General features: G+C 36.6%; 1 protein-coding gene across 1 annotated transcript in view; it reads left to right on the forward strand.

The window, feature by feature from the left end:
• Cyp4v2 (cytochrome P450 family 4 subfamily V member 2) overlaps nt 1-12990 on the forward strand; it is a 20508-nt gene extending 7518 nt beyond the window's left edge. Inside the window, exons 6-11 of the mRNA XM_076853738.1 lie at nt 656-782; nt 2821-2994; nt 7421-7523; nt 9809-9943; nt 10040-10219; nt 11788-12990. Coding sequence (XP_076709853.1) covers nt 656-782; nt 2821-2994; nt 7421-7523; nt 9809-9943; nt 10040-10219; nt 11788-11960 — 892 coding nt within the window. The 3' untranslated portion in view covers nt 11961-12990. The remainder of the gene's footprint in view (nt 1-655; nt 783-2820; nt 2995-7420; nt 7524-9808; nt 9944-10039; nt 10220-11787) is intronic.
• The last annotated feature ends 3400 nt before the right edge of the window (nt 12991-16390 follow it).

Consider the following 16390-nt stretch of genomic DNA (forward strand, 5'->3'; position numbering starts at 1 on the left):
ATCAGAGACAGACATTGAACCACTATAAACTAACAGACTATACTATTGCTTAGGAAGAAAAGATCAAGCTGATATTTGAAAGGAAAAATCAATGTGTCCTACAGATTGGTCTTGGAAGGCCTCTCTGAAGGAATGGTGTCTAAGCCCATCCTGAAGGAGAGAGCATGGAGTGGGCTTCTTGTGCTTTATCACTGGAAAGGAGAGAGCTGCTTGGGACAACCATGTGACAGTTATTTAATGAGCACTTTCTTATAGAAGAGGCAGTCATTTTCTTTCTTTCTTTCTTTTTTTTTTTTTTTTGTCATGAGGACTGATTAAATGAATAGGTGGACCTTAAATAGAAGCAGATTTCTTCTCAACCTTTAGTACCAAAGCCTCCGGTGGCCTTGGCAAGTTGAGAAGTCACCCTGGAGAAACAAAAGCAGAGACCACAGACTATCCACAAGGGTGGTTTGTAGTGGGTTCTTCATTCCTCTTTAAATCCATTTTTTGTAGCCTCCTTGCATGTGTAGTAGCCCCCTTCCTTCATTGTTTAGCATGGCGCTCTTAGTAGCCTCAATGACTAATCAGCACCACTCCCAAAATCAGGCACCAAGTCGGTGCTCAAGAAACAGACATTTCTGGTTTAAGAGATATGTTTTTATCCTATTTATAGGATGAGTGATATGGTACATCGGAGAATGAAGATGCCGTGGCTTTGGCTTGATCTTTGGTACTTTTTGTTTAGAGAAGGATGGGAACACAAAAGGGGCCTTAAGATCCTACACACCTTTACCAACAATGTAAGTCATTTGTTTTATTGTGGTAAAATACACATAACAAAAAATTCACCATTATAATCCTTATAAGTGTGTAATTCGGTGGCAATCAAGGGCATCCACAATGTCACTCAGCCATCACCTTTATCCATTTCCAGAACTTTTTAAGACCATGATTTTTATCTTTTGTTAATGTAACAGAAGATAGACATAGGACCATGGAACCTAAGTCTCATAAAATAAAAGTCAAATTGAACAATAATGGAAAGAAGTGGTCAGTATGATTACATTTAAATTACATAAATATAATTCTAGTTAAATTAAGTTTAAATTATGTGAATACTAATACTAATTAGGTACTTACTAAGTATCAAACACTATTCCAAAGGTGGGAAACAGACTGATGAATAAGACATGTATGTCCTCTACCATAACATAGATTATCCAGTAGGGTAGAAAAACAATGTAACAAATAATTACAAAACATGAATATGGGCAATAACAAACAGAATATTTCGTAAAAACATAAAGAGGCAGAGATCTTTATACAAGAGTCTTCTGGGGAATGTTTGGTGGAAGTTTTCAAAAATAAAGGGCATTCAAAGCATTGCATACTTTAATTTTGTGAAAAAACTAAAATTAACCAGTTTCTACTATTTTATTTTCAATTTAAAAAAGGCAGAAGAAAGGGATTTTGTTTTGAATGTAGGATATCAGTCTTTGAAAATCAAGATTTATTTGAAAATATATGTTCAAATTTGAATATACTGAACAAAGTACTAATTTTAATATTTTCTTCCTTTGCAGTAAATTTTGGTTAAATTATATTAGATTTGCTTCCTATGCTAAGAAAAGTCCTGCCACCAATTGATCAAATTATTAATAATAAATCAATAGATGGATGTTAAATGAGTGTTGCTGTTGCTCTCGGTTGGCCACAGTATAGTATAATAGTAAATAGGTTATATTTTATAATTATACTTTTCTTTAAATTTCATTCATTAATACCAATATCAATAATCCATGAATTCTAGACTGGATGGACAATATCATTCATATATATATATATATATATATATATATATATATATATATATATATATATATATAATTGCATACTGAGATCTAGGCTATGAGTTTTACAATAAATATTTTGTGATATTTTGCCCTTAAGAAACTTAGAATGTACTCATCAAGCCATTTAGGAACAGGTTTGTTCAATTGCCTGATTGGGAAGGAAAGTTCAAATGTGTAATGAAAGTCAGCGTGTGAACTTTAATTCTTTTATTCATTCAACAAACATCTAATGAACATTCTTCAAACGCCAGAAGGTGTTCTAGAATTTGGAAATCTACCAATGAACAAAGACAAATGCGATACCCCATGAACAGTGGTATTTAAGTTGGAGGAGAAGGAATCTGAACAGTTAGTCTGTTATGATGTTAGGTGGTAAGTGAATTGGAGAAAAATAAAAAAAGGTTGGGAAAACAGAGCGGTAGGGATGGGGTAGCAGTGAAGGGAAAATATCTCTCTGATATGACAGTGAGCAGAGACTAGAGAGAAGAGAAAGAGCTAGCCACGTGGGCATACAAAGAAAGAACATTCTAGGCATAAGTAGTAGCGAACTTGCAGGGTGAATTGCCTAATCAGCTGGCTGTTACTTTTCTCCCAACATATGTAATTGAGAGTGATCTATAATATAATGATTGCGTGTTCTCTGCTACTTAAACTTTTTCTCATTAGCTTATTCAAGTTCTTGGGTACTATTTAGTAGAATATGATTATTCCCATGATAGACAGATTATAAAAACAGCACTTGAAAATTATGAATTTGTCTGACATTAAATTTGTTCTTAATAGTTTTACTCAACAATGCCCACATGTTAGCAAGGGGCTTTAATGTATTTTAATAAAGGCCTAAGTTTTCATAGAAATGGGAAAAAAACAGGAAAGGTTTTTAAAAATTAATTTAGAGAGTATAGCATATTTTCATAGAAAAATGTGTCATGAGACCTTATCAAAGTCTAAACTAAAGCCTGTGATTGATGTTTAAATTACATAGGTCATTGCTGAACGGACCAAGAAAATGAAGGAAGTTGGAGAATGTAGAGGTGCTGTCCCCTCCAAAAATAAACGCAAGGCTTTTCTTGACTTGCTTTTAAGTGTGACTGATGACGAAGGGAACAAGTTAAGTCAGGAAGATATTCGAGAAGAAGTTGACACCTTCATGTTCGAGGTACTTTATATCCTCAGGTTATTTTCAGGTATCATTAACATTCCGGAGCTCAGGGTATAGTTCAGTGCCTAAACCTGCACTAGGCCCTAGGTTCCATCCCTCGTAAGACAAAAACAAAAAACAAATAAATTCCAGTTATTTTTCAGAGTCTTTAGAATAATTTTTCAGAAAGGAATCAATGTTAAATAATTCCATATAACCAAAAAGATTATATTATCACCAGAAATTACAGAATTGAAGAACCTGATTGAGTACCAGGCCAACTTCCTTGTTCAGAACAAGTTTTTAATGTCATGGTCGATACCATAGTAGAGACATTCTTTTGTTAAGAAAACCTAAGGTCTGTCAGAATTTCCCAAGAAGAAGAGCCACCAGAAATTTAGTTCTCGGTTCTCTATATTACTTCATGCTTCCAAATCCACAAGTTCACTTTTTCACTATCTCCTTTTAAAGTTCTAACAAACGAGCACTTAGCTACCACAATGGCTACTTAACCAGAGAGTAGAAAGAGTCCTTCCATGGAGATCTGCACCAATTTGCAATGCTAAAGGGGTTTCTGGTCTTCATATATTTTTAAACAGTACTTTTTACAAAATAGTTTAAAATGTTATATTAAATTTACAAAGAGTAAAACTTTCTATATGTGCATTGCAATAAAGATAAGCAAAAAAAATTTTTTTAAATGGTAACACTCTCCAAAGGGAGGACAGTAGAATGCATCCAAGTTTTTGGTGACTCACTGCTAAGCATTGTACTGGCTGCTCTGCTACAGCCATCTGAATGCCAATGCTTGTGAATTCTTTTCATTTGGTTCGGGGCAGGGGATTGAACTCAGGGGCACTCAACCACTGAGCCACATCCCCAGCCCTATTTTGTATTTTATTTAGAGACAGGGTCTCACCAAGTTGCTTAGCACCTTGCCATTGCTGAGGCTGGCTTTGAACTTGTCATCCTCCTGCCTCAGCCTCCTGAGCCACTGGGATTACAGGTGCACGCCAATGCACCTGGCTTGTGCATTCTTTTTAAAAATTTAATTTTATTTTTAATTGACAAATAATAATTGTGTATATTTATTGGGTACGATGTGGCGATGTTTGGATTCATGTTTGCATTGTGGCATGATCAAACCAGGTTAAAGGATCCATTACCTCACTTCCTTATCGTTCCTTTGTGGTTAGAATAATTTAAATTCACTCTTTCAGCAATTTTGAACTGTGCAATCCATTGTTATTAACTGTGGTCACCAAGCTGTACAACAGATCACCAGAAGTTTTTCCTTCTGACTAGCTGAGACTTTATATCCTTTAACCAAAATCTCTCCTTTCCCCTTTCACTTCCCAGACAGCCTTGAGCCACCACCCTTCTAGTCTTTATCTCCATGAGTTCAACTGGTTGAGGTCCCACATATTAATGAGATCATGCAATATTTGTCATTCTGTCCTGGCCTATTTAACTTAGCCTAATATTTTTTAGATTTATCCATATTGCCACAAATGGCAGAATTTTCTTCTTTTCTAAAAATTGAAGAATATTCTAGTTGATGGACACTTCAGTTGTACAGCCTATAGATTCAATGTGATTCCTGTAAACATGCCAGTGACATTTTCTAAATAAATAAAATACTGAGTTCTAAAATTCTCATGGAATCCAAGAAGACCCTAAAATACTAAAGCGATCTTGAGCAAAAAGAACAAAGCTGGAAACATCATACTACCTGATTTCAAAATATATCACGACATCAATATAGCATGATACTGGCATAAAAACAGACATTAAGACCAATGGAACAGAATGGAGAACCCAGAAATAAATCCATGTATTTATAACCAACTGATTTTTGACCAAGTGCCAAGAATTCACAGTGGGGAGAGTTTCAATAAATGGTGATGGGAAAACTAGAGATCCACATTCAGAAGAGTTAAAATGGACACTTATATCACCCTTTATATAAGAATTAACTCAAAATGATAAAGGATGTAAATGTAGTATGTGAAGTTAAAATTACTAGAAGAAAAAGGCAGTAGGAAAGCTAGTAATTTCTTTGGAGATGATTCCCTACAATAAGAAAAGCAAAAATAGACAAATTTGATGGTGTCGTGCAATCTTTTTGTAAAGTTCTACAACACAATAGAAGAAAGTGATGTTCAGGATCAGAGAAGTGAGTTCTAATCCTACCACTACACTGATTAGCAAGTGAAATGGTTTCAATGCTTCCTGATCTCAATCACAATTTCTCTATATGCTAAAGAGACATGAAATGAATCAGTGGTTTTAAACTTCTTTTTTTTTTTTTTTTTAAGAGTGCACTTTAGGGCTAGGGTTGTATCTCAGTGGTAGAGTGCTCGCCTAGCATGCATGAGGTACTAGGTTCAATCCTCAGAACCACATAAATGTAAAATAAAGATATTGTGTCCACCTAAAACTAAAAAATAAATATTTTTTAAAAAAGAGTGCACTTTATTGAAAAGAAATCTAAAGCAGAAGGTGGACATCTAAATTAACTGAAAAGGAAGACAGAGAGAAAGAAATTAAGTGTGTGGACTCTGGGACCATATCCCAGTTTTTACTTGTATTAGTGTGACCTTGTCACCTGGCCTAGCCCTTCTGTGGCTTGGCCTCATGGAAGAGTTATGATGATTAGATTTTTGAACGTGTTTCAAGGAGCCATGCTTGGCACATAGGAAGCATGCAGCAGATATTGGCTGTTATTATCTGATGTTGAAGTGGAGGCACCTTACATCTCCATCCTGCCCATGTGCACATGTGCGTGCACACAGACACACACACACACACACACACACACACATACACACATATTCATGCACACAGCCACTCATTCACACACACGTACACATATGAAAATAACCAGCCTAATGATCTCTTTCTTTTAGCTCAAACATTCTTCAAAATTCTTATTCTTTTCTTCTTTGCTTTGAGTCAGAGGCACACCATGTGGAATATTGGGACTCCCTCCATGAGGGGAATGCAAACAATAAACACCATGCCTTTTATGCCCCAGGTTCTAACCATTAGTTATTAAGGTGCCAGCCCCTCCCCTCTTTCACTAATGTGCTTCAATAAACTCTTGCCTCATCTTGCACTAGGAATCTCAGCAGACTTCTCCTACACATTCAGACCAGATTTCTGCTCACAAATCCCAGAAAAGCTATTAAAAACTATTTAGCAAGACTACTTCTCTGTATGACTCAGTAGCCAACTGAATGAAATGATCTCTGTGGTTCAGAGTAGGTTCTGTAAAGGAACTATAAGTTTAAGAAAATGCAATTAGGCATTAATATCAGAAACTTGTAGACTGTATATTTTAAGACTTGCAGAATAAGCCTCAAACAATTAAATGTGGGAGCTGTTTTATGAAACAAGTATTTGAGGGTTTTTTTGTTTTGTTTTGTTTTGCCCAGAGAAGGAAACAATACAGTGATCACTGTGTATTATAGGAAAAAATGAAAAAGTAAGATCATATATGGAGGAACATTTCTCTTTTTGTCCTAAAAGTTTTGCTCCTAGAGTTATATTACCGTTTCTGATTTTTTTTAGTACATTTTTTGATGAGCTTACTGATTTTGCACATAAAAATGTCCGAGTGAGATGAAGATCAGAGCCACATGCCTAAAACACTGAGTGGACAGAAAATGAGGCTATCTGTGATGGTGACTTCTCCTGATCATAAGCCACTCTAGGCCATTTAGCACTTGTAGAGGAGGATAATGTGGCCTCTCCTTTGTCATCAGGCATTCTGAGAGTGGGGATCAGTTCCTACTTCTACCTTCTACCAAGCTATCTGGTCCTGGAGAAGAAATTATTTGACTTTTTTTTTTTGGTCAGTTTTTAATCTCTAAAATCTGAAAGTAGTAATAAGTATTTCCTGAAGTTTTTGTGAAGATTAATTAGTTTCTGCAAAGTACTAATATTTTGCCTAAATCTCAGCTAGCATTAAATGAGGATATCTGTCACCTCCTTGGGGTGGAGACTTTTACCCAGAACCACACACATACCCACTGGTACTATTGGAAGGTAAAGCCACCCTCACGATGGGGGAAGGTAAAGAAGTACAGATCTGGCAAGTTGGCTCAGTAAAGGTCAAACTTCTTTTCCCCTTTAAAAGGATGAGCTTTCTCGAATGGCTCCAACTGGTCCCCTTAATAGCACAGGACAGCCACTTCCCACAAAGTATGCAACACCTTGAGGCATAAATGTGCCATCTCTAAGCTTGAACCTCTACTTTTAAGGTATGGTTTTATTTGTTTCTCGGTGAGGTGAGATATTGTACAGAAACAATTTATATTCCATAGTTGCACGACAGCTGTCAAATGTAGAGACCATTCAAAAGAGCTAGTATAGACACTCCTGATCTTCTCAACATAACTCTGCTTTCTTAGCCATTTTTTTTATTTATTTACATTTATAGGGCCATGATACAACTGCAGCTGCAATAAACTTGTCCTTGTACCTATTGGGTTGTTATCCAGAAGTCCAGAAAAAAGTGGACAATGAACTGGATGAAGTATTTGGTATGTTTGGCCCCTTCACTAGTTCTGTCATGGGTCCTAAGTCCACTGAAGCAACTGTCATTCTTGCCCATTAAGAATGTGCCTAGTCTAAGGACATTGGCATAAGCAGAAAGGCTCCTGTATAGGATCCTTCCAGAATCTTCCTTCTTGGCAAGCTTAATCCATTCCCTTGTAGGCATTTGTCAACCTCCTAGCAGGTGATTGTACTGGGCTTAAGTCTGAGGATGCATAGATCAATGTGATTGTCCTCCCAGGTCTAACTGCTTAATATGTCAGACACATGTACACAGAGCTTTGAGCCAGGGGTTGTGCCCTTGAGCAATGGGCAGAGGTGATGTTTGGAAGCACAGAGGAGCAGGTGAAGTTAATATAAAGGTAAAGGAAAGCTGTTGCTAGGACTGTATCTGATCACAGATGAGAGACTAGCTGGGTGAAGCTGAGAGGAGGTAAATTTCTGTTATACAGCAAGCAATCTGGAGATAGAGTCCCAGGATGATGCCAATAGAGATGTTCCAGGTTCTCAGACTTCCTCTTTTCTCTTTTTTTATCCTTACCATCTTGGCTTTTGTCTCCTGATTGTTTTTCTAGGCACCATTACCGTCTTCAGAGCAAGAAGAAAGGGGAGGTGGGGATGAAGGATGTATTTATTTCCTGCTGCTACTGTTTAAAAAAAATCCACAAACTGGGAGGCACAACACAACAGAAATTTATTCTCTCACACTCTGGACACCAGAAGTTCAAAATTAGTATCACTGAGCTTATTATCACTGAGTTGGTAGAACTGAACTCCTTCTGGAAAAATCAATTTCTTGACTCTTAAACTGTGGCATCTGCCAGCATTCCTTGACTTATGGGCTCATCACTCGAACCTCTTCCTCTGTCTTCACATAGCCCCCCCCTCTCTCTTTCTCACAGTGTGTGTGTGTGTGTGTGTGTGTGTGTGTGTGTGTGTGTATCTTGTAAGGAAATTTGTGATGGCATTCAGGCCCTCCTGGATAATCCAAGACAATCTTTGCATTTTAAGATTCTAGATTTAATCATATCTGCAAAGACCCATTTTTTCAAATAAGGTAACATTTATTGGTTTCAGTGATCAGGACCTACCTAAATATTTTGGGGAGCCATTGTTGGTCTGCCATAAGGGGCTACCATCATTCTTATTCTTGTTTAAATCATGTATCACATGGTTCTCCATAGCTAGAAGGTGAAAAGGAAAAAAGTTGGATTAGCCAACCAACCACATGGTCTCTGACACATTTTTCTAGAGAACAGAATTGAGAAAGAAAAAAAAAATAAAGGGGGAGGGTTGGAAAAGAAAAGCATTCTAGAAAGGGAGGAACCAGATGAACAGTGGCACAGAAGTGGAAAAGACTGTGGCTTGGAGGACAATAGCCAATAATGATGGACAACTAGAATTTCAGGATATTGGTATAATGGAGAATTGAGAGATGAGGTTGGGAAACAAGGTTTGTGTTCAGATTGTACAAAGACTGGAATGTTATATCAAGGGATGGCTTCATCTTGTAGAATGGAGACAATCTAAACTTTTTAGCTGCGTTTCTGCAGTCATTTTTTCCACACTGACTTAATTTTAGAGTGCCTCAGGAGAGAAAATATGATCTTCCAAAAGCTCACAAGTTATTTTGAAGGAGTTTCAGTGTTTATATCCTCCACAATTTCTAGCTCATTGCTAGTTTTGCAAATGTTTTTTAATCTCATATAACAATAATAATTGTTGTCACTAGAATGATCTGCTGTTTGTCATGTGTTCTGCATATTATGCCTTCCTTCTAAAATATTGTAATATTTTTGAGCAAATAATCTTTGGTTACTGAGCTGCAAGTACCAACTCCGTTTGTCATATTTTTAAGAAAGGCAACATTACATAACATAGAATGAATAATTATAAAATGTAAAATTTAGTGGCATTTAATATATTCACAATGCTTTGTGACTGTCACCTCTAATTCTAAAGTATTTTAGCACCCCAAAATGAAACCCTATACCATTAAGCAGTCCCTCCTCATTCCCCTGACCCTCAGCCCCTGACAACCACTAATTCACTGTGACTCTGTAATCGGAACTGTGCGGTAAGTGACCTTTATTGTCTGGTTTCTTTGACTTAGCATGTCATCTGATTGTATTTTGATTATGTATAATGTTAGAAATTCTACTTCAGGGTATTTAACCTTTGGTGTTTGATTCATGTGTTCTACGATGCTCTCACCTCTGCCCCAAGTCCAGACAGTTCCTTCATTGGCGTTTTATACACTTACTTCAATCAGGGAAATCTGATCATCCTGCTACCTTGGAAGACCTGAAGAAACTTAAGTATCTGGAATGTGTTATTAAGGAGACTCTTCGCCTTTTCCCCTCTGTCCCTTTGTTTGCCCGGAGACTTAATGAAGATTGTGAAGTGGGTAAGTGTTCTAGAACTGAACCGGTAGGGAGAGTGTGTTTCATATCTAATGTCTGTCTTGCTCCAGTCTCATGATGGGTTGCTTGCTTCTTGACAGCCGGTTACAAGATTTCAAAAGGCGCCGAGGCAGTCATCATTCCCTACGCATTGCACAGAGACCCCAAATACTTCCCAGATCCTGAGGAATTCCAGCCGGAACGGTTCTTTCCTGAGAACACACAAGGACGCCATCCATACTCCTATGTCCCCTTCTCTGCTGGACCCAGAAACTGTATAGGTTTGTAGCCATACAATTGGGTGTGACTTTTCAGGCCCACATGATAAGCAGGTTTCTCACTAGGATTACTTTGAATTGTGATGAGCCATTACCCATATGCAAAAAAAAAACCCCAAAAAACAAAAAACAAAAAAACAAAAAACTGGTTTATTTTTTCTTCCATTTTACATTATAGCTTTAAAGTATTCCAAAAGCATATTTGCAAAGCATATAACAAATATGCTGTCATAAAGTATATTTGTTTAGCACAGGTTGGCTTAAGCAACAGGTGTATGTTTTCCCACAGTTCTGGAGGCTAAGGTGTCAGTGAGGTTGCTTTCTCCCCAGGCCTCTCTCTGGCTTGTAGATGGTGGCTTTCTCCCTTTGTCTCCATGGGTTTTTGGGTTTTGTGGGCCAATGTTCTCATCCTTCTGAAGTCAGATTGTGTTACAGCCCACTCTAATGACCACATTTTAACTTTAAATTAACCTGATTAAGGTTCACACTTAACATTAATTATCTCTTTACAAGAACCTATTTCCAAATACAGTCACAGTCTGAAGTACTGGGATTAGGACTTCTAAAGAAGAGCACAATTTAGCACATAACATAAAACATAAACGTCTCAGTCCAGATAGGGTCTTAAAATGTTATAGGTGTGGGATTAAAGTTAAATATAATTTATTACAGTAGAAAAACTATATGATTGGTTATGTGTAACCTTGTTGTTGTATTTGTTGCTTTTAAGAATTTTATTTTGCAAAACCAAAACAAAAGATACTTGTCATGTGACTAGTTGAAATACTTCAGAAATGAGTATCTATCACCATGCATTATGAACACTGTTGGCTTTAGTATCTCTAAAGCATTTTATCATTTATATAAATGCAGACATTAGTAAAATGAGGCCGGATTTAAATGAGTGACTCTGAAGCATATTGGTGTCTCTATAGTAAACTAAAGGACCAATAAAAATCAGTTCAGAGTAGTAATTCTTAAGCTTGAATGAGTTCAGGATTCATCTGGGATGTAGTCATCCCTAGATTTTCTTAAAGAATTAGTTCCAGGACTTCCTACAGATACCAAAACCACAAGTGTACAAGTGCCTTGTGCAAAAAGGTGTAGTATTTTCCTATAACTGATATACATCTTCGTGTATACTTTAGAACATGTCTTGGTTACTTAAATACCTAATACAATGTAACTTCTGTGTAAGCAGTTTAGATACTGTATGGTTTAGGGAATAGTTACAGGAAAAGCAGTACACTTCCAGTGGAGATGGAATTATTTTTCAAATATTTTCAGTTCATCATTGGGTGCGTCTGTGGATGTGGAATGTGTGGATATAGAGGGTCCTCTGTACTGCTAAAATTCAGATTCTCTGGGCCGCCACTGATAACACTGGGTGAGAACAGAAAGGGATACTTGAAAATCTTCATTTTTTTTTTTTTTAACAGCAACTCAAATGATTCTGATTCTTTTAGGACCTATGTGAAAATATTAAGTTGCTTATTTCTCTAACAGGGCTTCTTATTTCTCACATTAGAGTTGTATATCATTAAAATGATGATATTTATATTAATTTAAAGGTCAAAAGTTTGCTGTGATGGAAGAAAAGACCATTCTTTCCTGTATCCTGAGGCAGTTTTGGGTAGAATCCACCCAGAAAAGAGAAGAACTTGGCTTGTCAGGAGAATTGATTCTCCGGCCAAATAATGGCATCTGGATCAAGTTGAAGAGGAGAGACACAGATGCATCCTAACTATGCTCTTGGGCCATAGTCTTATCATGAAAAAGATGTTTGTGTATAAGAAACTTGGCGTTTACAACTTAAGTGCACTTTTAGCCTTCCTTCCTTCCTTTTTTTTTTTTTTTAGATCCTTATTACCTTTATATTTCATGAATTATTAGATTAGAGTCCTCTTGGTAATCTAGTGCTTTATAGGGTTAGTTAATGGCTTTCAGATAAACTGGGAGTTTATAGTTTACCTGCTATACTCTCTTATGTAAAGGAATAGAATCAACAAGAAGGTAAATTTCTGCCCAAAGTCATGCTAGTTGGGATAGGGCTAGAAACAGATAGAGGTCTACACTCTCAATCTTCCCCCTTCATTCTAAGACACTATCTATTGCAATATGCTCTGTGGACCTTAGGTTTGTGCCTAGATGTGTTTTAAGAACTCAGGACTCTGCCTCTGGTTTAAACCCTCTACCCACTGCTGTTTTTTTGTTTTTTGTTTTTTTTGTTTTTTTTGTTTTTTAAATTCACTCTTAAGGGAACAAAGAAGCCATTCATCTTTAGTAAACAACCCAATAATATCTCAATTAGAGAGTAGGCCTTTAGTGAATTCATTTCTGCACAACATACTTGTCAATCTGATATCTGATCCACATTCCTTGAAATGTTTTGATACACAGTACTTCTAATACTCACTCAGTGATTTTTTTCCAAAACTTTTAATAAATAATTGTAACAAAATTGGTTAATTGGTTTGTTTCAATTTTCAAAAGGCACTAATAGATAGAAGCAAGGAATGGATATCAAATGAAGAAGTTACAAAACCACAACCATTTGCAAAACAGTGTTGCCTGGGGCATTCACAGGTAGAGTCAGTAACAGTGCCCACATAAGTATTCTAAAGAGGATAGAACCCAGTCCCTAACTTGATGAGAAAAGCCAAGGAAGTAGATGAGAAATTTGGAAACATTTCCTATACAATGCTTAATATGAATTTCCTGGAAAATACTCTTTCCCAGATGATTTTTGTGTAATAAAACTTTCTTTGTGGAAATTGGTATTGCCTCTCAAGTGATGCACTTACATTTAACCTAGCTTTTATATTTTTATTGAACCTACACTAAGCATTAAGTTAAATTTAAAGCAAAATAAGACTTGATATTACCTTTTGGTATAATATCTTTATTTAGCCTGAAATACTTTGTTATTCATATTTTAATTCATTTGACACATGTCAGAGTTGGAACTGAGAAATTATATCATTTCTATAGTATTGAAAATATAGATGCTGATTTTTTAAAAATAAGAAGATAATCAAATATGTATGTCCCCATTATCTGTCTTCTTCTTGAAATAGTTATCTCTAGAAAAATAAATTGTATTTTAAACTTGGTTGCTATATTTTATTCAAAGAATTGATGTTGGTATGAAATATAGATAACTTTAAAAGATAAATCAGTGGCTGCTGATTCACAGTGAGCAATAAAAAAAAAATAGCACTTTTGAAAGTCAAAGTCCTCAGTGACACTTGGACTTTCTAATAATAGTTCCTTCTGATTGTGAATCTCTGTGACTCAAGAAAGAGGAGAAGTAGAACTCCAGAGCATTCTTCTCAGCTAATAGCAGAAAGTGGACTCTCCTAGGGCTGCAGGAAATCTCCTGGGAATCAGCAAAAGCCACGCTATCATTGAGCCCCAGGGATTTAGAGTCTAAAACTTCTAATGAAGGACTGTGGAGTAGGTGCATATTTTTTGTCACGGGTAAGAAAGTCAATTCCTGAACCAACTGACCTGTCTTATGATGCTGGTCATAAAATAAATAAATAAATAAATGTTCACCCTAAATGTTCCTAGAATTACAAAAATATCTTTCTGCCCAGTATCTAATGAAGTGCCTTATAGGTACATTTGAATTTTTTTAGTCTGCCTATAAACCTCCCTTTTCTAGGAATAGCATACTTTAATTTTTAGGGTAACCCTATGATAAACCCCACCCCCATTTCCACTATTCTCATCCTTTTGCTTCCCCAACATACACATGCTGTACCAATGTGGTTTACTTGGTGATCTCCGGTCCCTGAGGTGATCCCACTTTCCCAGCTTAATCTGATTAACCCAAGAAAGTTCAAACTAGAGTGCTCCCCTTGCGTTGTACCAGCTGAAACTGAAGAAAAGAGGTAGTTAATATCCGTTGGTGGAAACTTTAGGTCATAGGCTTGGGATGAATCAGCAATTGAGCCTCTGGAGCAGTTACTAGGAGATGGCAGGTGAGGAGGAGAGAAGACATAAAGAAAAGAAATGGAGAGAATCCTGCAAGAGTTTGAGTCCTGGGTTCTAGCCAATGATAAGGTTCAGCTGCTATTCCAACAGAGGATTAATATGCAGAATATATAAAGAACCAAAAAAAACACTTATCACAAAAAATCCCATAAATAACCCAACCAAAAAGTGGACAAATACATTAGATACCTCTCAAATAAAAAAAAAATACAAATGTCCAACAAATATATGAAAAAAATATACATCTTTAGTAATTAGAGAAATGCAAATCATAACTACATTGAGAGTTCATCTCAATTCAGTTAGAAAGGCAGAGTCATCAGGAATAAAAATAAGATCTGCTAATAAGAATTTTGGGAAAAAGAAACACATATACACTGTTAGTGGGATTGTAAATTAGTACAACCATTATGGAAATCAATATGGATTTTCCTCAAAAGACTGGGAATGAAACCACCGTATGACTCAGCTATACCATTCTTCAGTATTTATTCAAAGAAATTAAAATTAGCAAAGTATAGTGATTTATGTATATCCCACAATTATAGCAAGATAATTCACAATGGACAAATTATGAAGGCAGCTTAGGTGTCCATCAGCAAATAAATGGATAAAGAAAAATACACACACACACACACACACACACACATAACTCAGTGGAATTTTATTTAGCAAAAACAAAGTTATGTCACTTTTAGGGAAATGGTTGAACTTAAGAGCATTGTATTAAATGAAGTAAACCAGACTTAGAAAGTCAAAGGTTGTATTTTTTTTTCTCATATTTTCTCTAGAAAGAAAAAGCGGGAAGGGGAAGAGAGGGCATCTCATGACTATAAAGAGAGACCAGTATATTAGAGTAAGGGAAAGAGGAGGGAAGGAAATTGGAGGTCCTAGGGAAATTGATCGAATTATGTTACGTGCATGTACAAATACTGAAAAAAAAATCCCATTATTATGTATTATTACATGCATCAATAGAAAATAAATCTAAAACTTCAGGGTTATGTCATTCTTTGAGTAGGGCATAGAAAGACAAAGACATTTTTTGCTAAAATATACCTCTAGGGAGAACAATCTGTACCCATCCCTGATTCAGGTGTGCTTTTAGGCGACTCACATGGGAAGAAATAAAAATATTAGATGAGATTTAACTGCATGTCCTCAAAAAATCGAGAATGCTACAAATGATTTTTAAAAAAGGAAACCTCTGCATGAGTTCTGTGCCTGTAAGATGAAATTCATTTTTCTGGAAGTCATCTATGAACTGTGGGTAAACTGAGCAATGTTGGAGTCATTAGGCAGGGAAGCCTGGTATCAGGAACTCCCAGTAGGAATTCACTGGTTCAAGAATGCCTGATTCACGCGACCCCCTGCCTAGGTCACTACTCAAGTTCTAACAGCACCAGAGATGGGAGTGACCCACTGGAGCCAGACACCTCCTGTAGATGGGTGTCATTTGCCAAAAGTCAATCAACCTGTTTACTGCAAGACCCCTGCCACACCTAGAAGCAGCACTGAAACAAGACTCCTCCCATTGAAACCTTATTCCTGCCTTTAAAGTACTCCCCATTAAATAAAGAATCTGGGCCTTTTTCAGTTGTTGAGAGGAATTGGAAGACCCACCAGATGCTCTGCTTTTTATATCTAATTTCTGGATCTGTCTTTATTTCTTATTGATTATTTCAGACTTTTTATTTTCCCAGGCAGCTCACACCTGGACAGGGAACTCTCCTGTCAGGGTGCTGGTCACTCTGATACATTTGTTTTTTAAACGCATTTCAATGCATTTTCCCTTTTTTTTTTTTTTTGGTATCAGGGATTGAACCCAGAGGTGCTTAATCACCGACCCACATCCCCAGCCCTTTTATTTGGGTAGGGGGATTACAAGTGTGCTTCACCATTCCAAGCTTTCCCACCTTTTTAATAAATGCATAATTTATTAAATATATATATTGAGAGCCACAGCCCAGTCAGAATGATGCCTGGCATTTGCCATAGGGAATGGTTGTAAGGTGACGCCAGCAAACCACTGAGATGATGATTTGAGATAAGCTGTATATAATTGCTGTGATGCTGGATTGATTGTATTGTATATTTGACCTTTACTTTCGGCCAAAAAGGCGGCTCTTGCTGCCTCGGTGCCCCCTACTTTGGAGTTCCCGTGAGTTCTCGCAG

Source organism: Callospermophilus lateralis, chromosome 4 (assembly GCF_048772815.1).
Source record: "Callospermophilus lateralis isolate mCalLat2 chromosome 4, mCalLat2.hap1, whole genome shotgun sequence".
NCBI lineage: Eukaryota > Metazoa > Chordata > Mammalia > Rodentia > Sciuridae > Callospermophilus > Callospermophilus lateralis.